Raw genomic sequence first — 23,710 nt, forward strand, 5'->3', positions numbered from 1 at the left:
CCAGTTCAACATTAAACAATGACTAAATATCTGAAAACTAAAAACCTATTTCCCCCCTCAAGTTTTCTTTACACTGACTTACAGGTGCAATTCAGGACATCATTGTGTACAGGTGGAGGAAAGTATATTTATGACCAGGGCCAAAATTACAGACTATCAGTGCAACTTAACAAAGTTGAGGAAGGATTTAGTAAAATGCATCTAAAGAAAATCTTTCCATTTCAAACTTGCTTGCTGCATTTTTTTTCTTTGTATTACGGTGTAAAACAAGAATGTAGTAACATTCATCACATGTGCAGCAATCACAATAGACTGAAAACAGTCAATATCAGTATGCAATTAAAGAATTACACAGCCTTAACAATACAGAAAGAAAGTACAACATCCATCTGAAATTAAATGAAACAATGAGCAATGGTTTAAAAGCTAAGCCTGTTATCCTCTTGCATGTGTATAGATATATTTTTTGTTTAATATCACATTTTCTGCTTAACAAAAAACTACTTCTGACATTATATCCCTAAGTTACAGTGATTTCATAACTGGGGACAACATCTGTTTGATTTATCTGCTCTGATAATTATACATATATATATTTAGAGATTTTTCCAGTCAGTACAGATATGAATGATAATGGTGGCCAAGGACCAATGGAGACTAATGAGATCTCCTTCATGTGAGTACTGTACTAAAAGGGAAAAAAAACATATCCTTAAAACTTATTCTTAAGTTTGTTAATGGTTTCAGCGACTGCCCTTAAACAAAGAAAAAACCCTCAGTTACATCTGTTATTGTTACACTTGCCTCTCTCTCGCTCTCTCGTGCTGTACCCATTCTTCTTAGTTTGAAACATCTCTCTCTTATCACACCTCTCCTCCTTTCCTCCCCCTCTCTTTCTCTCTCTGGCTGTCTCTATCTATCTTCCCATCCCCCTTGGTGTTTTTCCCCCTCCCTACAATCAATGTGGCTTTTAAGATGCCTATCGATTTGTTCCCCTAGACAGGCCCAGCGCGCTGGGGCGACACTTTGATTGCTAGGCCAGTAATTACTGTTATTATTTATGCATCTGGGCAAAATGGCAGGACTTAACATTCACAGTACAAGAGGCCACAGGCAATCAACAGAGGTGAGCACCTGGAGAGGGAGAGAGGGCGGCAGAGAGAGCTAGAGAGAGAGAGAGCAGCATTGCCCCTGTGAGAGTTGTACTCCAGAGATGAGCACAGAGAGTGAAGTCAAAGATATTCACACTCACACACAGACACACAAACACACGCGCTCCTGGGAAGGGATATGAAAGCATAAAGAGAAGACAGGCACATGTGTGCAAATGCACTTGTAAATAAAGGATTATGTGGTCACGTGTGTGTGTGGGTGTGCGTGTGTGTGTGTGTGTGTGTGTGTGTGTGTGTGTTGTGTGAGAGAGACATAAAGAGAGTGAGATGAGGTTGTCTTACCTGTGAGAGTCCCAGGTAGATAGAAACTGTCTCTGAGATGTAGAGGAACCGTCCCTCCTGGCTGACCACAAACACAAAGCCATCTAGAGACTGTGCACATAAACACACAGGGACACACACGTGGGCACACAAAAACACGCACACACACACATGCACGCAGAGACGCAGACATAAAGGCAAACAGAAACAAGACAGACAAATTAGAGCAATTAGCGTGTATCGAACAAATTACAATGAGCTAGAGAACAAACAACCCATCACCCTTCGGCCTCTTCTCTCAACTGGTGAGCACGCTCACACGCGCGCGCAAAAAACTCACATGACGTGCATAAATGTGAATAGACATGAAACAATTCCCATAGACGCAGCTACACGCGCGACAGCTGCGAGTGAGACCTGCGTGACCGAACAAACGGTGAACAAAACAGAGGCAGACGCAACGCATGCGGTGTGGACGTCCACAAACACACACATACGCACGTGCATCAAGAAAGGCGCACTTAAACAAATTCAGCAACGAGACATGAGAAACTGAGCTTATAGACCAGGGGCTGTTCCAATCAGCCGTAATAAACCAAGAGTCGAAGCTTCATCCTGGATCTCCAGCCACACACGCACACACACGGACAAATAAACACAGACACAGATAGAACCAGAGTCATTACGGCCTGCAGTGATTCTAATGAGAAGTGAAAGGTATACAGCCAGCCCATTAGAGGGGACTGCTTCAGAGAATAATATTAATCGTCATAACAAGCATCCAGGAGTGAGCTGACACAGTCTCAGCCTCACACACACATGCACACACACCAGGGCCACTTTGCTCTAGAAAAATGATTGCTATTTTGGCGGCCTAGTGCTTAAAGTGGCAGTGGTAATTTATGCAACTGACACATCCAGTATGCAAATGTGTGGCCGGGGTGTGGAGCGTCGTGTGTCGTGTGTCGCGTGTCGCGGCGAGGAGAAACCAGCCGCATGAATGTCGGAGAACTAAAGTGCAATTATCAGGCTATTACTGTGGAAGAACGGCTGGGAGGGGACGAATCATACAGTTTTTCTGGAGCGTTAATTTGATTTCTATCAGCGCCGTTCTCTAAGCCTCTCTTCCTCTTTAAAATGCCAGAGGAGAGCAGACATATGTAATGTTTCTTTGTTTTACCACAACCTTCTCACTTCTCTACTCTCCTTTTATCCCTCCACCTGTTCCCACTCCTACCTGTTCTTCCTACCGCCTCCCCCTCCCTAAGCTCCCTCCAAAGTACAATCTGCAGTGCTACCTCCGTTGCTCTTCCTCTGAGTCTTTGCCTACATTCTGCATTTCGTCACCCCAGCAGCCCTCCTGCCCCAGAGTACCCCTCGGGCTGTGTTCATCTGTTAGTGCAAAAGGGAGGTATTCTTTGGCAGCATCTGAGGGTTACGCGATGTGCTTCTGTGTCTGAGTGTGACTGTGTTTAGGAATTTGCCTGGAAATATGAGTCAAGGCAGAACGACTTGAGCCAGTGCAGGCTGTGATCACACATAGCAGCGACTTAGCACAGCTGGATAATCAAACAAATGTGACTGTTAGGAGGGGAAAAAACATTTCTAACTTCAACTTTTGATACATCTGAAAAAACTAGTTTCTCTGTTTAACAACACAACATAAGCATGGCAAAAAAGTCAACTATAGACATAATCAGTGCGGTACAAGAAGCAATGTGTGGGTGATGCGGTCGTTACCTGCAGGAGGTGTGCCCCTAGGTGCTGCTCAAACATGTCAGTCGCCAGAGAATGAGATGAACGTCTAACTGCAGAGAAAAAGGAGACAGACATTGTCATAAAATGCTGGCGGGCAGCATTTTATACCTGTTGATATTATAGCAGGTGAGTAGATTTTGTTAATTGATCATGAGCAGGGCTTTTTCAGTGCAGAAATTTGGGTTTCTGTAGGTAAGGTGCGTGTTTTTATTACTGTAGTATGACAAAATGCTAAAAAAAAAAGTCTCCATGTTTAGTACTAGACAGTTAAGATCACATATTACAGTTAGAAAGGCCATGCTCTTGGTCAGTGTAACCATCAGAAGCAGCTTAATTAGTCAAAGCTGCATAAATAAAACACAAACGTCTTAATATGTAGGAAATCATTTTGCCGGTCGGGTTTAAGCCACGCTGATGGATTAATTTCCATTTTTTTGGATGAGTTAATACAGCTTTGAGGAATAAGTGATTACACAAATTGATCTGGAAATAGAGGATTTTGCATTAACGTGGGATCTCTTTCACAACTTTAAAATCTTCAGCAAAATCAAAAGTGAAACTTGAAGCAATTATGTCTGATAAAAGAAGAATTTACCGTGCTTAAAAAAAAAAAGTGCACATAAGGTGGAGCGCTGCGTGACGCATACCACTCAATCTCTGCCAGGCATACAAACAAACAAGCAAACACACACACACACACACACACACACACACACACACACACACACACACACACACACACACACACACACACAGTGTCTGCATCACCACTCTTAATGCATCCCAAACACAAGCTATCAGAGCTGCTTCAGTGCCAAAGTGGTGGTGTTTACCAAGGCAATTACAATACAAATAGAGTTGGAGGTGGTTAGGTGGAGGAGGAGGGGAGGAGGGCGAAGATAGGTATGAGAGGAGCACAGAGGGTAGGGAAAATGAAAAACCTTAAGGAAGGAGAGAGTGATCGCTTTCTCCAAAGCAAACATGGGCATGGGGGTTGGGGGTGCCGCCACTGACGTGGAAGATTAATTTTGCAATCAGGTGTATTTACTGTTTTATGTCAGAAGGAGTGTGTGACGGTGTTTATGCACCTGCAAGTGTGTGATTGCAAAAGTGGGGACCATATGTGAGAACTAATCTCACTCCAACAGGGCTGCTTTTGAACACAATGTTCCCCGTCCAATGGAGACAAACTGCGTATGTCCGTGTGTACCCAAAATATGTGTGTATAAGAGCATATAAATGTATGTACGCGTGTGAGTCTGTGTGCGTGCCTTTAAGGATCATTGGATATCTGCGCGTGTGTATGTGTGTGTCGCTGCAAGGCTGCGGGAAATCAATACACGTTATGACAGGAAAATGAAAGCGCTGCTGTGGGTTACAACTGAACACAGAGGGGGGATCGGAACACACACACCCACCAACACACACACACACACATATACAATCACACGCACATATATATTGCCCAGCTGCCTGCTTGTGATGTGGGTTTGTTGAATAGAAGAGGGAGGCATTCCATTAGAGCTATAGACACACACATACACACACTTTAGGAATACACACAGCAATGAATTCTCATGCACAGACTACACAGCAGCAACATGCTCTCCGATTAAACAACACAAATACCCGTGCACACACACAAACTCTCTCTCTCACACACACACATATACACATAAATACAGAGTTGCCGGACAAAGCCACAGTGGCATTGTGAGATTGGGGTCCCCCTGTGTGACAGAGTGTGAATTTAAATAAGGCAAGTCCATTCAGGGCTATGAAAGGGGGTCTGGTGCTGGGACCCTTCAGCCTAGTCAGTCCCTGCCTGGAGGGGGATGGGGAGCCCATTTCGCTCTCTGCCTGCCTAGCAGGCTCCCTTGTGGGGCAGCGATGCAGCCGCAGTGCTAGGAAGCTTGGAGGAATCAACCCCCGTGGTAACCATATAAGAATTAATCAAAACAGAAGACAAACGCACTTCGATTGTTGTGAAAGTGTGTGTGTCTGTTCTGGCTTTCGTGCCACAGAACCCTGGAGGAGCGACGGTGATGGTGGGTGATCAGTTGTGCTGAGTAGTGTCAGCGGGCCCAAGGAAACGCTGAATGTGACATGAGGCCAGCGGGGCTGACAGATGAGTCACACCCCTGCACACACACGCAGACACAAATACACAGAGGACCATTTATTAAAGACTGCCACAGTACAATAGGGCAACCAGGAAACCAAAACACTGGACCTGATGTGTGTGTGTGTGTGTGTGTGTGTGTGTGTGTGTGTGTTTGTGCGCACAGCATGCGCGTGTGTGGTGTATTCTTGCGCACATGTGAAGGGAAAGAGTCTCACAGCGTTGATGGTATCACACTCTGAGAACAAAGATCCCTCTGTAGTGCTACTGTGAACCCCTTCTCTATGTGTGTGCCCGTGTGCGAGTGAGGGCTTTGCATTATTCTGTGTGTATACCTTAATATTACAGCTTCTATAATATTTTATGTCATTATAAATCATAATTCAAACAATAACATCTTTTTTTACAACTTAGATCTTATTTTGAACTTGCTGTGCATGCGTCTTATTGGTAGACCAAGTCAAAACAGATGACAAATGATTGGACAGACATTAACAAACCAACAATGTGGCCACGTTATTAAAGTCTGATCTGATCTGCTAAATGTTTCATTTAGATAGTTTTGGACAACACATCTCATCATTGTGCCTGAAAACATCATTTGTAGTTGAATATTGTTGTGGTCAAACAAGATTTTGGAATATTTTTGTGAATCTTAACTCTTTTGTACAGACAACTGGACGTTATTCCCTCTTGTTTAAGCATAAATATATAACCAAGAGAATTTTGCCCCAAAAGATCACCTTCAGCCAAGAAAGAAAGTGGTGGCACTCAGTGTAATAAAAGTTTAATTTGCCAGATTCCTGTATCTGTGACTCCTGGCCCAGTTGAAGCGCTGGAAAGAAAGAGGGCTTCAACTCAACTCCTAAATCAAGAAAGTGGTCTCGATCATGGGTGTCAAACATGCAGCCCTCAAAGAGTCAAAGCACAGCCCGCTGGAATTTTTTTTTTTTGCTAAATGTGAAAATTGCAGAAAAGGAGGGCATCATGTTTGACCTTTTCAATGAATTTTGCACCAGGAAGCATTGCATGTCGCTAAGAATAGATCGTGTACTGAACCGGGACCTGAAACGCTACATTCACCCAATGCAGAGGCCTAAGTAACTGTCAGTTTGACATGATTCCTATTAACAAAGACACTGCACATGTAATGCTACAATTAAAGTAAGGGAGTTTTACATACATATATTATGATGAGTATATGTGCATGTTTGATTTAACTGGTCCGGGCTGTTTGAGCTTTATGTACTAAAATTAGTTTGACATCCCAGTCTTGGTTTCCTGCATGAACTGTTAACTTGTTTAAAAAATGTGTGACTGCCTGATTACTCTTTTTTTGATCCCTGATCTCATCAAATCCTTCAGTTTTTAACCATAAAAAAATGTTCAAAAGCAATAAAACCTGACTTTAGTTAAGATGCGTTAAATTGCAATTCTCCTTTAAGTGAGTTTGTGCCAATAAACACCGTGACTTGTGTGCAGAGCTGGACGCAGGGATGGCTGAGGTCTTTGATCGAGCTATTCTGTCACACTCCGATTCCATTAGCTTCCCGGGACTCTGCTAAGAGATTTAATTCCATTGTGGGAATAAGAGACAGAATGGGACAGGGCAGGAATGGACACGTTAATTATGATTTGACTCAGAGGTCAACTTGCACGGACTCCCCAGCGCTTCACAAGCAGAAAAGATTTGAATGATTGAATGAAAAAATTTGAATGATTTTCATGATACTTTTGTCTAATACATAATTTAGTCCCAGTTCAGTCCAGAGGAATGGCCACACACACACACAGAGCCAAGCATCCCCACGTGGGGGGCTGTAGACACACAGACTCCACCCCCACAGTGTCAACCTCTTTTAACCAGGTTAGGATGTTACCATGGGAACCAAACAGTGAACCCCCATTTCTCTCTCTCAGTTTCCTCTCTCTGTGTCTTCTTATTCATCTCTGTCTCTTAAGTTTGGCTCTGCCACCGCAGCTTCACCCTTTCAAAACAAGAGCCCGGTCACTTGCCAAGTTGTTTACTACCAATCCAAATGTGATGTTTCGGCCGTTCGACAGACAGCGAGAGAAAAAGTGACCCTAATCGCAGCGTCCTTCTCTGGCACAATTATCTTCTCACGCCGACATCCATCCCTCCCTCCTTCCCTCCCTCCTTCCCTCTATCTGTCCTCTATCTTTCCGTCTCTTCTCCATCGCTCCCTCACTCCTTTTGCGGTCGAACATAATTTGAGTGCAATTAACTTCCCTTAAAAGCCCAGGCTGCTTTAAACGCTGTGAATTAGAGGGGAGGCAGACGCAGGGAGATCGTGAAGAGGTGGGGGAGACAGAAGGGGAGGCGAGGGAAGACGAAAGCAATGAAAGAAATGAGGGGGAGAGTGAGAGGGAGAGAGAGAGAGAACGAGCAAGTGGAGGCAGAATGAAAGTCAATGTCACCAGCGCCGGGGAGGGGAGAGGTGTGTTTGACCTCACTAGCCGAGACAGTAAAACACTTCAGCTGGCCCTGTTGCTGGCGCTGACTTGTCATTGCACTGTGCCTTGTGAAAAAGGCAGAGGGCGTTCTCCAGCTGCCCTGCACACCTGTTACAGGTTGATATTTTCTCCCCTTTTCTGTTTTATTAAACAAAAATAAAAGTAGAAAGTTAATTTCAGATAGGAAATTTTAAAAGATATCTCTGTCTTACCACAATCAAGTTATTTTCTTTACATTATTATTATTATTATTATTATTATTATTATTATTATTATTATCATTATTATTATTATTATGTTTAACTAACATGCAAAAGTAAAAACTGAACCAAAGTGCAAAAGATACTTTTGGACTAATTTATATTCTGCTGAACCTAATAAAATGTTTTTTTTTACATTATGTTCTTATTTGTTATTTTATAAAAACATTAATACTGTCTGCATGGTTGGGTGTGGTTTATTCTTGCCAGTGCAGAGCAGCATAATACAGAGTGTGTCAGAGGTTTAAAAAATGTATATAAACCTCCAAAAAGCCTTGAATTACTTTAAACAAACAGCACACCATCACACTACACCGCCTGGACTAACCTGTTTAACCTTGCCTGTCCAACAGGAAGACTGCTTTGGTTTCACCTGTAGAATCTGGTTAAACTGTCAGTTTGCTTGATTGTAGATCTGCCACTAAGTTTAAGTAGATTCTTATCACAAGCAATAGAAAGCTTAGGAATAGGAATCAGGCTTCCTGGATTTTTTTCAAAGGAAGTGTAGTATGGGGGAAAAAACTGTCCCTGATAGCAAAATTTACTTAATACAGAGGCTTTGAAATATAAATGATGTCAAATAGTCCTTGAATATGCTGTGCAAACAGGTGCACAAATACCAAATACAGCATGGGTCATTTTACCTTCCCTGCCTTCAGCCTTTCCTTTTCCTTTGCTCCTTTCCTTCCATACTCTGTCTCTTTCTCTCTCTCCTCCTTCTCTCCCGCTCTCTCCTGCTCTCTCAATCTCTCTCTTTCTCTCTGTGAAGGTCATGCAATTGATTTTCCTCTGTCTATTCATTTTTCAAGACTGGCTTTGAAACGTGGGAAGCAGACAAAAGCCACTCCGGCCCCTCCCCTGCGCTCCATCCCTCTCCTCTCCTCCACCCTCCACCTTCCTTCCCTCTCCGCTGCCCATCCAAAAACCCCGGACAAGAGGGAATGTGGAGGAATGCAACCCCCACCCCCCAACACACCCCATCCCAATTTCCTCACACTCTTCTCCTTCTTCCTTCCTCCTCTCTTTCTGTCTTTATTCCTCCTACATTTGTTCCTTCCCCTGCTCTCTGGCCTCCGCTCCCTTTCAGCCAGATCTCTGACCACATTCCACTAACGGAATTAAAGTCATGCATCACACTTAAAACCCTGCCAATGCATTGTGGGTAGACTTGTTCAAACTGATGTCCAAATTAGCATTGCATTTTCAATATAGGCCCTGTGGAGACTGTGTGACCTGCTTGTAAGAAATCTCCAAATATTTAATTAAATACTTAACATATCAGATGTTGACCCAGTGGTAAGAATGTGAAAGATAATTCACAATTTTCTCGACCTTCACATAGCAGCTTCCGCGGGGGCTCTATATATTTATCGTTGTGGCTCACATTTGTACGAGAAGTGCCTCTCGTTGTAGCGTAAACCGCACACCTCACATCTTTTCAGCGCACTTCCACTTTGTACACAGGGCAAGAAGCACTACTACCTGCGCACCAACTATGCTGAACAGGAGGTATTTTCTATCAAGGCCAAGAAAAGTCAGGAATACAGAGGAAAAACAATTCGCAATTCATGCGTAGAGTCAAGGCTGCGGCTGTGTGTATGGGTGCTAGTATATGAATATCACTCAGACAATCAGATTGTCCTGCGCAGAAAGGATGATGAGATATTGATGTACAACAATGGGCTGATGCATAGGAATACATGTTTTCACACACTATGACTGTAGATTAGACTCAAGTTGTAACAGGATGCAGTTCAAAGTTCTTTAAAAGCAATATGTTGGCTTTGAGGTCATCCATGCTATTAAGTGGTCAGATATATACCATATCTAATCTTTAAAGCCGTCCTACATTGCCCCTTAGGGCCCAGAAGTCACCATGTGCAACTTGTCTGTATGTACAGCCTGGTTCTACTGGAGGTTTCTTCATGTTAAAAGGGAGTTCTTCCTTCCCACTGTCGCCAAGTGCTTACATTTAGAGGGTCGTCTGATTGTTGGGGTTTCCTCTGGATTATTGTAGGGTTTGTATCACACAAGCACTGGCAATTTGAAAGCTACAACTATGACAAAAATGTACTTAGACCATATTAGAAGTTAATTTTTTTTCTAATTCAGCTATCTCGTGAATACTCATTTTCCTTTATGGCCATGTATACATCAGTAACTTATTTTATTTGCATGTTGACTTTAAATCTGGTATATCATTGTTTTACTTTTGAGTTTCATAACATAACATAACATGAGTTACATAACATTTTTGCAGTGCTTAACACCTTTTTAAGCTGTTTTGATTTCTTTGTTAGTCTCCGTATACTGTAAGCCTCAGTGTAGCTTCACTGACGATTATATGATGGCCTACAGTTTGTGATGTTATTGTGTCTCTGGTGGTTTTTATGTTTGGCTTCTGGTAAGAATTCAGTGTTGAAATATCCTGTGTTCTATCCACGTTTTGTGTGTTACTTGTAGTAGCTGTTGTAGTAATCATCACCCCCATGTTTCCATTTGTGCCTTCTTCTGTCTCGTTTCTATCTTCACGCTCTGGTCACTTTGCGTTTTCTTGTCTTGTACATCTTCTTAAGTGTTAGTATTCATATCTCTATCAGTCTCTTTTGGTTATTTTCTGTTTTACTTTGAAAGGCAGGTTTGCATCCTGTGTTCGTTTTGTTTCCTGTCTTCACCTGTGTGTGATTACTTTCACCTGTGCCTCATTACCTTCCACTCTGTCATTTCCCTGTCAGCATTCTGTGTATAAACAATCCTGCTTGCCCTTGTTTGTTTTGTTCCCAGAGTGGGTTCCTCATGTGCAGCCAAGTGGTTTTCCCCTTGCCGTGTGTAGAAGGCTGCTGGCGCCCGAGGAATTTATTTCTGAACTTGATACAGCATTAAAAGCTTGATTTTGTTAAGTCGTTTTGCTTCCAAGCTCCCATATTTGGCTCGACACCTCTACACTCGATATCGCTCGCAGTGAGGCCTTGGATTTTGGCATTCATGTGGATGTTTTACACCTACCAACACCTAAACATTGTTGGAAGTCAAGCTGATCAAGAAGGGTTTGAAACCGAGGGAATGACTCATCTTCCAAGCTGCCCAGTTCCCAACCTTTTAGCACACCAACAGATACAAGCACAATCCTCAACCCACAGACCCAAAGGGATCCACTGACAACATCTGAGGTCTCAGGTCATGTACAGGTCCTGTTTCCATCTTCCTGTGGGACCTACAATATTAGCCTGTGGGTGATTTGTTTATATAAAACTTCCCATTGATGCTTATATCTTAATTCTTTCATAATGGAATCCGTCTTTAACGCTACACCTTAAGTCTCCGAGCAAAAAAGAAGACATTACATGAGTGTTTTCATGTGGTGAGCGATGTTCCAGATGAAAACCGCATTGACCTTAAAGATACTTTCAGCTTCTCCCTCTTTTCCCACGGGGTCACAGTAGATGGATCCACATGTTTGATCTGGCACAGATTTTGACACCAGATGCCTTTCCTGATATAACCATCCCATTTATCGAGACTTATGACCGACGTTAGCAGCAGGCTAGCTCTTAACACCCTGAGGCTGCGGTTGTGTCTTTCACAAGTAAGGCGAAGGTGTTAACAAACTACACCATGGAACCACGGAAAACCACACTGACCTTAATGTGTAAAAATTTCTATGATGCCCCCAAAGGATACTGGGAAAAGAACTGGTTTGGTATTTTTTACTATAACGTCACACTCAGACCGCACTGGTAGCATTACTGGTACTCACCCCATCAGGAAATGCAGTGCATAATGTGGGTAAAGCACACCACATGCAGTCTCACAGAAACATGCTGTTAATACGACAGGTTTTTTTTGTTCACATTTCCTCAAATTTACCAGGAACAGGCACAAAGGCGGACACACACACACACACACACACGTCTATTTGCACTGTAGCTGCATCATTTCCCCTCAGTAATAGTAGCAATTAGACAGGCTATATAATTACACTGTCCTCGTTATATAGTTAATTTCAGTAATTACAAATTGCACCAATAGTTTCCTCCCTCTTTTTTATTATCTACCCCCTCTCCTTCTCTTTCTCCCTCCTAATAGACACACACTCACAGACACACGCAAACACACAGTTGCGTGTCCCTAACTTAAGAGGACATCAATTTGACTTACAATAATTACCTGGAGTCTTGATCTGAGCTTAACCACTACTGCTACTACTCATCTAATCACAACCTGAAACCTGAACCTGACCTCCCCCTTAAATGGGTCTTCACTTTAAAATGACTATTATAGGGACTTTGCTTTTTTTCCACATAAGGAAAACATGTTTTTGGAGTTTTGTCTATAATATGAGTAATATTTATGTGCCTACACACACAAAAACATAGATTTTATTCATACTCACTCTTGTCTATGTAAAATACTTGTATGATTATTTGCATGTGTGTTACAGGGGAAAAAAGAAAACGCATGAGCTTGTTTGCACGCATAGACAGTGGCAGTAATTACTATTGTTAATAGGAGGCTGGATCAATACCCCAGTCCGAACTGAATTTTTGTGGCGTGGGGTGTCACTGTGGGTAGGAGTACGTAGGCAGAACAGACAGCTGAGGTCTGCTTCTGATTGAAACAGAGAAGTGAGTCGAAATATGAATTTTAGTGGTTTGCGTCCTTTGGCAACAAAGCAGCATATTTATCTCTGCTATATAATTTTCATATTGGCTGAAATGTAGGAATCATTGGCTGAAAGTGTTCCACATATGCGTGTTTAATTTAATCCTGCATATTTGCACATTGCTTTTGTCAAGGTTGAATTTTGTGAACAGATAACAACAACCTACTCGTGACATACCCAGAAAAAGTGTCAACACTTAACCAGTCATAGAGATATTTTCTGTTACCAGGATGTTTTTTTAAAATAAAATTTTAATTCAAGGACAAGACCCTCAAAAAGGCCTTAAAAATGTGTTATCTAGATTATCATATTTTAGGCAATTATTCACTAGTATGTCACTACTAGGGCATTGTGTTACTCAGCTGGAAAGCATAATACTTTTCCAATCCCATCCCAGGCTCTGAGAAAATGTTAACTTTGGTAAGAAGAGAAAAAGGAAAAGTACTGAGTCTACAGCTCTAAAACTCATTCAGTCTGGGACAAATACGATATCTTAATGCAAACACACTACTGCTACATTTGATGTTAAAGTCAAATAAACATAAAAAGTTGTTTTTAAGTTACATTTTTAAAAATGGTGCACCAGAATTTGCTTCATTTTCAATGTAAAACCCAAATTTAGAAGGTTTAGATCATTGTACATATTTCTTTTAGTTGAAAACATAAAACCTAAATTTTCTTCGTCATCTTCTTTGTAATATCTCAGTCACAAAAACTTTTCTTTTCATGTGATTGCTTGTTTCTTGCTCACCTTTGCCGCAGTTGCTGTCTCCCTCCAGCAGAGGGCTCCAGGGTGGGTCCCCCTGACTGGCAAAGGTCCGCATGTGCAGGTAGCTGATGGTCAACCGGATGACCGAAGCTTTGTCCAGTTGGCTTGTGATGGCCCCGGGCAGTGGCAGCATCTTGGCCAGCTCAAAGAACTCGAAGTTCTCCTTCCCCCGCCGAGAACGAGCCGCATTGCGAGATTTCTCTTTACGCAGGTTCTGGAGACTGAGATGTGGACAAGAAGTCGGTATGAGGACGAACGGGACAAGGGCGAAAGTGGTGCAGAGGGTGAAAGACAGAAGTAAAATGAAGGAACAGATAAACACAGGGAGAAAGGATCAGAGGGGCTCACAAATCTGAATCAGCGCGACGTAAGACAAGAAAAACTGATGGGCTATCGCTTAATGGCCATTTGCTGACCACCTGTTGATTGATTCGTGCTCTGTAAAAATGACCTCAGCATCAGTCTGAAAAACTCATTTCATAAATACACATAATGGGAATGGCTCCTGCAATTCAAGTGAAACAATCTCCATTCTGACCCATCTCTCGCAGATTGGCCTGGTAATTACAGACAAACTCGCTTCTTTTATCGGGCAGAGTCCTAATAATGCCATTTGCTCCAAAATCCATATGTGAACACATACACACAATTTCTCACTGCCTATTTTTTCTTACTCTCCCTCGCTCTCACCCTCTCCTCTCACCCTCTCCTCCCCCGCCCCAGCTCCCCCTCTCATCTGGTCCCGGGCTAGTGAGCTGAAGCCATGATTGAGGGATCAATAGGCGAGGGAGGGGCAGAGTGACAGAGGGGGGCCGGGGCTCAGGTAGCCTGTCTCTGTGATTGGGTATTGACTCTCCTCAATGGGGCCTGAGTGGTGGAATTATGTTGTCACAGCCACTTCACAATTTGTGTCGGTGCTGCGCTGGGATAAAGTGTGTGTATGTGTGTGTTAGAGACACAGAGAGAGAGAGAGGAGAACCAGCCATTCTCCCTCGTGTCTGTGTTGTTGATTTTCATCCGTAGACAGACCACCGGGTGGTGTGTGAGTGAGTGAGTGTGCGCGCATACACGTGCGACAGAAGAAAAGAACAAAGGAAAGACGTGCGCATATTGTGCTTACATATGTTTGTATCTTAATCAGCTGACACAGCTGTTGCATTTCTCCCTGTTAGGTTCTAATAAGTGAAATCAGTGTGTGTGTGTGTGTGTGTATGTGTGGACTCATGCTGCCAGCCTGTGTAACATCTCATTATTATACTGCCTCGACCCCGGCCACTGAGAACAATCAATACACACACATTGATTCTGCTTAGTTTTTATATCCGCCTGTAAATTACTTCCCATTAATAATTCCAGCCAAATTTACTTAATCTCCCACTAAGGGTGGGGGACTCGCAACTCTGACAGGATTGGCAGGTGAACAACAATACAGGTGATATGTAGCACTAAGGAGAAAAGCGTATGTTTCTGGATAATGTTTCGTTGATAAAAAAAAAAGAAAAGAAAAGCTTCTTCAGACTGTCAGTGAGTGCAAGGGTGTTAATGCATGTATTCCATCTTGCAGAGATTAATTCATGGGCATGCACGTAGGCTTATACAGTTTCAGCCTGTGTGTGTGCATGTGTTTGTGTGAGAGATGTCTCACCAGGGCAGGGTGGGAGGCTTGGCCAGTAGTCCTTGCAGGAAATCCCACTCCACACTCACACATTTCCCCTCACTAACAAATGGCATGGTTGCCATCCTTCCTCCAATCACGTGCCCACGCCGCTGTTAACGAAGGCTTCGATTGGCTGAGGACGTGATGGACTCAGACCTGGAGATTCACAAAAAGAAAGGAGAGAAGTGACAAAGAGACAAATGGGGGTGAGAAAAAAGAGCCAAGAACGATACTATCAAGAACTGCCAATGAAAGCCGCAATATAAATCAGGAACTACAGGCAGGAAGACGCATGGCATTTTTGGGTTGTTTCCATCAAAATTGATGGTTTAATCCCCCTTTTTTTAAAGAAACACTAGAAAAACTCTTAAACCTGCTTTTAATTTTAAGAAAACAATGACACTTTATCTCTTTTTACAGTTTCCATTCAACACTTTTAATTTGACTTTTGACTATAATTTGCATCCAAAAGCTTGGGTGAAAATTGATCCCATCTTGTGATATCTTACTGAAGGCAAGAGTGATTAATTTAAAAGAAGGGAAGAAAGAGATTGAGGCAGAGTAATTAGGTACCGTGTGTACTTCCCTACATAAAGGTCAGTGGCTGCTCCCAAGATAACAGACATAAGACAAAACACTAACCCTCCTTTGAAGTCACACTTACTCTGAAAATCACAGATCTCAAAATGTCTCCCTTCATCCCAGAGAGAATATTCAAACCTGTGTGTGACTCGCGTTTAAACCGAATATGTCTGAAGACAAAACACCCCGCCCGTCCCAGATCTTTTGCTGCGTTGTGCCAGCTTCTAACACCCTCCTGCAGTAAAAAATCACTTGCCAATATTCTTTCCTGTCCTCAAACAGAGCGCCGCTCCTCACCAGTTTCCCTCCCCTCTGTGCTGTGTTGACATTTAAAGGGCTGGTGTGGCCCCGAGCACCCCAGTGTCATGCCCTTGGGCCTGAGATGCCCTCTCTCTCTTTCGTTCTGCCTCTCACTCTCTCACTTCCTCTTTCTTTGGCCTGGCTGGGTCAGCACAATCATGTCAGTAGAGCTGTGCCAGGGCAAAAGAAAATGGATTATGTCTCGAGTTTGAGCATGGCTATGCTGACCTTGGCTAAGAGGGGTCAGCAGAAGCTCGGCAGGTTTGGCAGATATCATTTTGCAAATCTGGGCAAAAAGAGCCAACATTTAATGCATTTGGACAGAGTTCAAAGGCAGAGGAGTCAATAATCAGTTCAACAAAGGCGGAATAGTTGTTGAAAGGGAAGAGTGGGTCATCAACTTTAATAGTTTTACTCTGTATTTAGGCCGCAACAGTGAAGCAGAAATGTAAAACTTCTATTTCGAACATGCTCTGAGGTCAGTAATCCAAAGGAACTGAAGAGGTAGTTCTAGCAGGGAATATTTTGTTCACAATTATGCAATGAATGTACAAAAAGCATGCAGTAACAGTAAAGGAAAAGTAAGGAGATCGCTAGAATCAGCACGCTTTATCCTCCACTATGAATGCTTTACATCAAAATCCATGTAACTGCAGCTGAAATATTTCAAGCTGGATCAAACTGGGGACTGACCACCTGACTGTGGCTATAATTTATGAACTTTTATACCTGCAGATTGTTACTGCAGTCCAAGATGAAGCAGAGAAGGGCAATCTTATCTGTATTTATTAAGGACATGGAAGAATAAACTGGTGCTGTTCATACATTAGTGCACTCCTAATGTTAAATGCTCTAGCTCTTCAGAGTTCTTTTATGTGAAATCCAGACAATTTGCCTACAAATTGATTGCCTGTTAAGTAAATTTAAATCAGCAGGAAAGCAATAAAGCTGCAAATTGAATGAGTTTGGTTAATTTTCCAGATTCAACATCTTCCCTGGGTATTCGAATTGGCAGAATATTCCTAGCCTTAAGTTTTAAGGCTCGGGCTTTACTCCAACATAGGTAACCTACAGTATGTGTGTGTGTATGTGTGTATGTGTGTGTGTGTGTATATATATATATATATATATATATATATATATATATATATATACATATATATATATATATATATATATATATATATATAGATAGATAGATAGATAGATAGATAGATAGATAGATAGATAGATAGATAGATAGATAGATAGATAGATAGATAGATAGATAGATAGATACTAAAGTTACCAGCCTGCAACATTGACAGTCTTTTCCAAGAGTCTGCTGGAGAGAAGACAGGGTCGAGCAGAGGGCATTGCACCTCTGTCTAACAACTTCACCTTTGTCACCTTCTCCACCTCGCCAGGATAAATGCACTACATGCCAAATTGGGCTGTGTACAGTAGGACAAAGAGATCAAAAGGAGACACAGACAGGAAGCAATTTACTCTCAATTTTTCACCACGCACACAGGCGGAAGCCTCTCTTCAACCTATACCTGTATGTTTATCTCTTAATTGACCCTATCTGTGCTTATCTAATCTCTCCTTTCATCTTTCTGTCTCAAACTATCTCTCCATCTCTATCTGGGCAGACACACAGGGGCGTAATGGACAGGGACCTCCACAGTATTTATTCAATCAGCCTCATAACCTTGTCGCTGGTTGGTCGGCCCATTAATGCACTCACCCAAATAGACCCCGCCACTTTGACTGCTAATGCTCCAGCTAGCTAGCAGCACAACAGGCTTCTGAATGTCAGATGTGTCATCTAGGCGGAGAGTGTGAAACAACCCCACTCGAGAGAAGCGAGTCAACTTATTCTGTCATGGCACAGTGGGAAATTTATGAAAAAGAAAAGTGTAACTTCTGAGAGCACTGGAAGTAACAAAAATAAAAAAAATAAAAAAATAAAATACTGTGCCCACAGCTGTAGAGATCAACTTGTATCAAGTGTGACCGCAGGTGTTCACAATGTTGCTGCAGTGCTCCATATTCATAAGTGTGGTGCATGTGTGCCAGCCTGAGTGTGTGCGTTTGAGACCCCTACCCTATAGAGCCGTGCACTCTTGGCTCAGCCTCAGCAGCAACAGAAGAGGAGGGCACTGCGGCGAGCGCTCACAGCCGCTGTTTGCAGTGCGCTTCTCTCTGGCTGCTTGCTTGGCTCCTGCTCTGTTTATTTTCAGCAGGGACGTTTAATTAGGGCCTCCAGCTGTCAGAGGTTCGTTAGCGTGCCCCTCCTTTCCCCGGGCCGCCCCTCCCCACGGGGAGTCAGGGGCATCAGGCAAATGAACACATTTAAGTCAAACAGCACGCCGACAGACAATAGCTCCACTGCCATGCCACCAGCTCCCCTAGGTAGAGACATGGTTGTTTTATGCCTCATCTCCCCAACCCCTGGGGCCCAATACAGAGGCTGGCCAAGACTGCCAATGTGGAGGCAGAGGAGTTCTCATTGCCCACTAGAGACTACATGCACACTGCACTCATGTAAAAAGGGGAAGAGCAGGACCGAGCCTGTGCGATTTATAGTTTACAATAAAAACAACAGTTTCAGAGGATTTTTCACAAATTTTGGGGATTAAAAAATATGTAAAATGTTGCTTTAAGGGTTGTATACATTAACAACACAGCAAAGAATTATTTTAGAAGAATTGTTTGCTCTGTACAGCAGAATAATGGTGACCTTCGCAAACAATCAAAGTCACACTCTGGGCTCCCTCCCTAGCTGGGCTGCGAGGACGTTAGTGTGTGTGAGACCCTCCCTTTGAAACCTTTGGACCTCCCTGTGTTTATAAGGAGACAAGAGTCAGTGGGAAAGTGGGAGTGTAACCCAGAGTGTTCAGGCGGTGCACCGAAAAACTATTTTATTTGTGTTAATTACCTTACTTAAGTGCAATTATTTTATTTCGGCTCAGAGTGAGAGTCTTTACTGCTGCTTTCCTGCTCTCTCTGCTGCTTTCTGTATCGCTGTGCGTGCTGTCTATTAAAAACGATGTTCTCATACAGCTACTGCATTCTCAGTTACATGTCAAGGCAAATAAAATTCTGCCTCACTCTGTTTGTTTGTCATGTTTTACAACTGTAATCAACTCATCTAAAGATGTGACTCTGAAAATAGAGAAGGCGCTTTTTCATGCGCTAAATGATGTAAAAATATCTGGTAGAACCAAAACTAGATCTAACCAAGGAGTCTTGTTGTCTTAGCCATGGCTTTTGTTACCAACCAGTAGCTGAAAGAAAACTTACAGGAAAAAAAAAACTAGTTAAGTATAAAACAAGGACTCCTTAATGGGAGTAGAACCTCATTCTCCTCAATGAAAGTCTTACAGATTATGTGTATGATGCCGCTGTCCTAGTGCATCACGCAGAGGCTCTTAATGTTACTTTTTGCACTTTTAGATTTTTTTCTTTCGCCTAAAATAAGTGAAAAAACTGTATTATTTTTAGTACATTTTAGAGCAAATACTGATCGATGGCCTATTGCGAAGGTCAGGCTAATCAGGGCTGAGCCTGATTCACAAAATCTGCTAAATCCAAGCAGAAAGTTTTACACATTTACATCAAGTAAACCTACAAAAGCTTTGTTGAACTTGCAACTATTCCTGTAATTTACAAATGATGGAAAATTCTGAAAGATGACAGCTCTCATCTGCCATGTGCTCACAAGTTATTTTTGTAAAGCTGTAAAAAGCCTGGTGTTGTCTTTCAACCTCTCGATCTCCTCCGTTTTCATGCCCACAGCTGAATAAAAGCTTCCCCCACTTAAATACAAAAAAAAGGTTTTAACATTCAAGGCCCATTTAAGACATATGCAGTTCAGTTTTCAGTGCAATCAAAATTTAATTGATAATGCTTTCTTGACAGCTCTCCTCTGTTCTTCATTCATCCAAGTCTAAAGGTAAAAGTAAAGTATATACACAGTACAACAGTGATGAAGCATTGAATAAAATTTGATCAAATCGAGAACGTTCAATATCATGGAAGATGTAGAAAACACGGTTGGAAATAACATGAACAGAATATTTGATGCAGCTAGTTTTCTATCTTGCCTTTCATGTTGTTGAGTAGTTGTAAATGAGTGTCTGGAGTGTCTGGGGAGATGAAGTTTGGTATTCTGGTTGGAGGGCTGAAAACTACTTATCATGCATTACGGCCCTGGTTGGACCTCAGGATTTGGAAGTCAAAAGACTTTTTAATGTACAATTTTTCAGCTGCTGATCAATCGGCGGCTTCTGGACATGAAGATCTCTCTCCCTCCTCTCTCGCTCAGCATTCCATATTCCAAACTCGCTCGGCATTCTGCTTCCGTATCAGAGCTCCGGCTCCGATTGACCTTGACGACTCTGGATGATTCCCAACCCAAGGTTCTCTCCAACTCTCAAGGGCCTTGGCGTCTGCAGCTACCCCTCCCTCACACACACACACCCATCCACCAATTTTGCCTCTCCCATCATCCTCACCACACATCCCTCTCCTATAACCTCTCCTTTGCTCCTCCCTGGCCCTTGGCTGGATCATTAATTATCTAATGGAATCAATATGGCCTTAGATTGGACCAGTGTGACCCCGCCCGCCCCCAGGTATCTCTGCGTTGATGAGGAGGAAGAAAAAGTGTTTGGAACGGGTGTAAAGGAATGATAATAACGGCACCGTGTGTTCGTGAGAGTGAAACACCATCGTACACAGCGTGGACTGTCCCTAAACTGAACGAATACAGAATAAAGAGATCAGCACTAAATAAATGATTGGAGAGGGAGAGGGGGTGGATGGGGAAGGCATGGGGGGATGGAGAGAGCATACGTAGAGGCAGATAGAGGCAAATCAGACAGTCAGAGAGAGAGAGAGGGAGAGTAGTAGTGAAATGATAGACAAATAAAGAAAAAGATGGAAAAAAAAGGAGAGAGAAAGAGATTTACTAATGTTCACCCTAATCAATATCTTTGTCTTTCTCCTCTTTTATTGCAGAAGGCTTTGGTGAGCGCTCTTTGATGTCCACTCCTAACCGGTGTGGAGATACACAGAATCCAATCCATGCCTGTCATAATTACCGTCTGACTTGGCCCCAAGTGTACACAAAAGGAGTGCTTGACTGCACCTGCACTGTATCAAATATGAAGCTGAAGCTACTATTACACAGAAAACCATATTTACAGCAAAAATGATGTATCCCCTGCAGATTGCTCTGCAGATTTATTTATTTTTTCATCATACGAACTGAATGCAATCCCTTTCTTAGTAATTCAATTAATGAAAAAGACCCGCCGTCTGCTGAGTCCGAAGGTCTACAGTCATATTGCTATAGAAGCAACCACATATACAAGATAATCCAAATAGTGCATGAAAGTATGTTATGTTTCAAATACTTTAGTCCTACAGTAGGAGAAAAACAAGTTCTAGGGTTAGGCTTCCCTGTTGGTAAAAGTAGTCTGCATATGGCAGGAATAATATTTCAGTTCCAATTTAATACACTAGATATTTAAATAGTGCACCAGAGCAACTACAAAGTATTAACAGGAGTACAAAACATTAAAACATGGATATGGCTGAGGGGAAAATGCAGTAAAAAAATTGCATTAAGTAAGTTAGTTAAAATGTTCCGTCCATCATTAAGTTAACCATCTTTGACCTTTATGATTTATATGCTTCAAACAGAAACCCCCGAGCACAAGGTTAAATAATAAATGCAGTCTATTCTGGGGTTAAATGCTCCAACATTAATGCTAGGGAAGGCTTGAGGTGAAAAGTGAGACTTCAAATACTTTTTCTAAAAAGAATGTCAGTGTGCTCACATGTAAGGGGAATACTGATAACATTCCCACATATTGCAGCGTTTCCTATTTTTTTCAAGCGCTCCCAAAATCTAAGCTAATAGTGAGCGAACACCAAAAGGGAGAGAGAAGGCAGAAACTTCTCCCTCTCGCTGTGGAAGAGTCAGCCAAGTGGATGCAGCTCTCTATACGGCTGAAGATGGTAAATCCACTCCCGCAGGCAGAGACCACATCAGCACTGACCTCCAAATAACCACAGGCCAGAGAACAGCACACAGGGTCACTCAATCTCTCCAACACACACACACACACAGCAATGTGTGTGCTCAAACCAGGACTTGAAAGCACACTCTAGCTCTGCACACCAGCACAGAGAAGTCCACATGCTAATATAGACACATCAATTAGCATGGTGCAAATGTCAGAGTTCAGAGCACCGTTGAACAAGATGTGTAGGTGTCTGGCAGTACACTTGGGGGAACCAGGATACCCGCCGGGCTCATGCTATATTTCCACACAGATGCGTTTTTTTTTTTGTACATTTCCAGATATATTTTGCGTAAGTTCTACTTAAACTATAAAGTAGAGATTGTAAAGAAAAAGACACGAAAGAGTGAGGATTTACGCTCTGAAGCCCACACCTGATCTGGTATTCCATCTAGAGGGAAAGTGTCTGCAAACGTGGACATCCATACATTGTGTGCATATCACTAAATAACTGTGTCTGCGAGTGTTTGCGCACAAAAGAGTGGTGGATCCCTTCAGGCTGGTGTGTGAATGACAGCAGGGGTTATGTAAGGAGCCACAGCGGGGCCGGAGTGGACAGTCCGACCGGAGATCAGGTCAGCAGAGTGTGACACTAAACACATCTCTCTGACACTGCGCTGACACCCTCTGTCACAGACCCACACACTGTCTGTCAACGCTCTTCACACATACACTGGCACGCACGCACGACGGGAGCTGGAAGTGTGTGAGCGGCTGTCTGTCAACACGCCACACACTGACCACGTTGGTGTGTGTCTGTGTGTGGAAGAGAGCAACAGAGAGAGACAAAAATATCAAGAGAGGAATAGAAAGAGGAAGGGAGAGGCGAGGCGAGGTGTCTGTCTACCTGAGAACTTGTCAATGAGTCAAAAAAAGTGGCTGCCTGCCTCTGTCTACTAACCAAGATAAATTCCTAAAATGCCTACCTGCTGTTGCGCTTCTGAAATGAGCAATTTTATCCACTCGTGTGATCATCGTTTATGCAAAGCGAACAAAGAAAAACATCAGAAATGCACGCCAGCCCTGATCTTTGATGAGCTGAAAAAGAGGTGATCTCAGAGCAGCCTTTATCACATTTCCCTGTTTCTTTTTTCTGCAGTCTTCAAACAGGGCTCTTACCAACATTTCCACTTTCACACAGTAATCCGAGTCAGCTTCTGTCACACAGTTGCCCTTTGGCATAAACTGCAGCTCCCTGAATGCAAAAGCCGAAGAAGAAACCTGCATCTGGGACTAATAAAAAAGGCCCGAAGGTAGGTCAGGACCAAAGCGTCCCGCACACGCAAGAAGTGAAACGGATGGGGAAGCTTGGTGGCTCAGTGGGTCGGGGTATAAACTGTACCGTGCTCATGCAATGACTCGGCCTGACCCTGCTTCATGTCAGTGTTCTGATCCAGTCTTTACTCATCTAATGCCGATTTTTTAAAAGTGGGGGGAAAAACTGAAAAATTACACCAGTGTGGACGGTAACTTTTTTTTTTTCTAACTGCTGGTAACATTTTGACACCCGAGTGAGGAAGTCTGCACTGAACGTACTTATTTGGTTGGATTTTATCTGCAGCACCTGCAATCTCAGCAGGTGTGGCTGCAAATGATGCTTTAGGTGGCGTACGA

General features: G+C 42.8%; 1 protein-coding gene across 6 annotated transcripts in view; it reads right to left on the reverse strand.

Moving 5' to 3' along the window:
* Positions 1–23,710, reverse strand: part of npas1 (neuronal PAS domain protein 1) — a 67,701-nt gene that overhangs the window by 11,993 nt on the left and 31,998 nt on the right. For all 6 annotated transcript variants that reach the window (XM_086261627.1, XM_086261625.1, XM_086261624.1 and 3 more), the window contains 4 exons: positions 15,126–15,293; positions 13,463–13,701; positions 3,174–3,241; positions 1,455–1,544 (listed from right to left, as the gene is read on the reverse strand). In XM_086261627.1, the coding sequence (XP_086117753.1) occupies positions 1,455–1,544; positions 3,174–3,241; positions 13,463–13,701; positions 15,126–15,220 (492 nt within the window). In that variant the 5' untranslated portion in view covers positions 15,221–15,293. The remainder of the gene's footprint in view (positions 1–1,454; positions 1,545–3,173; positions 3,242–13,462; positions 13,702–15,125; positions 15,294–23,710) is intronic.

The sequence above is a fragment of the Aulonocara sp. 'chitande type north' Nkhata Bay genome, linkage group LG14 (assembly GCF_057382095.1).
Source record: "Aulonocara sp. 'chitande type north' Nkhata Bay isolate Kocher_YH1m ecotype deep benthic linkage group LG14, A_spYH_male_GT1.1, whole genome shotgun sequence".
Classification (NCBI taxonomy): domain Eukaryota; kingdom Metazoa; phylum Chordata; class Actinopteri; order Cichliformes; family Cichlidae; genus Aulonocara; species Aulonocara sp. 'chitande type north' Nkhata Bay.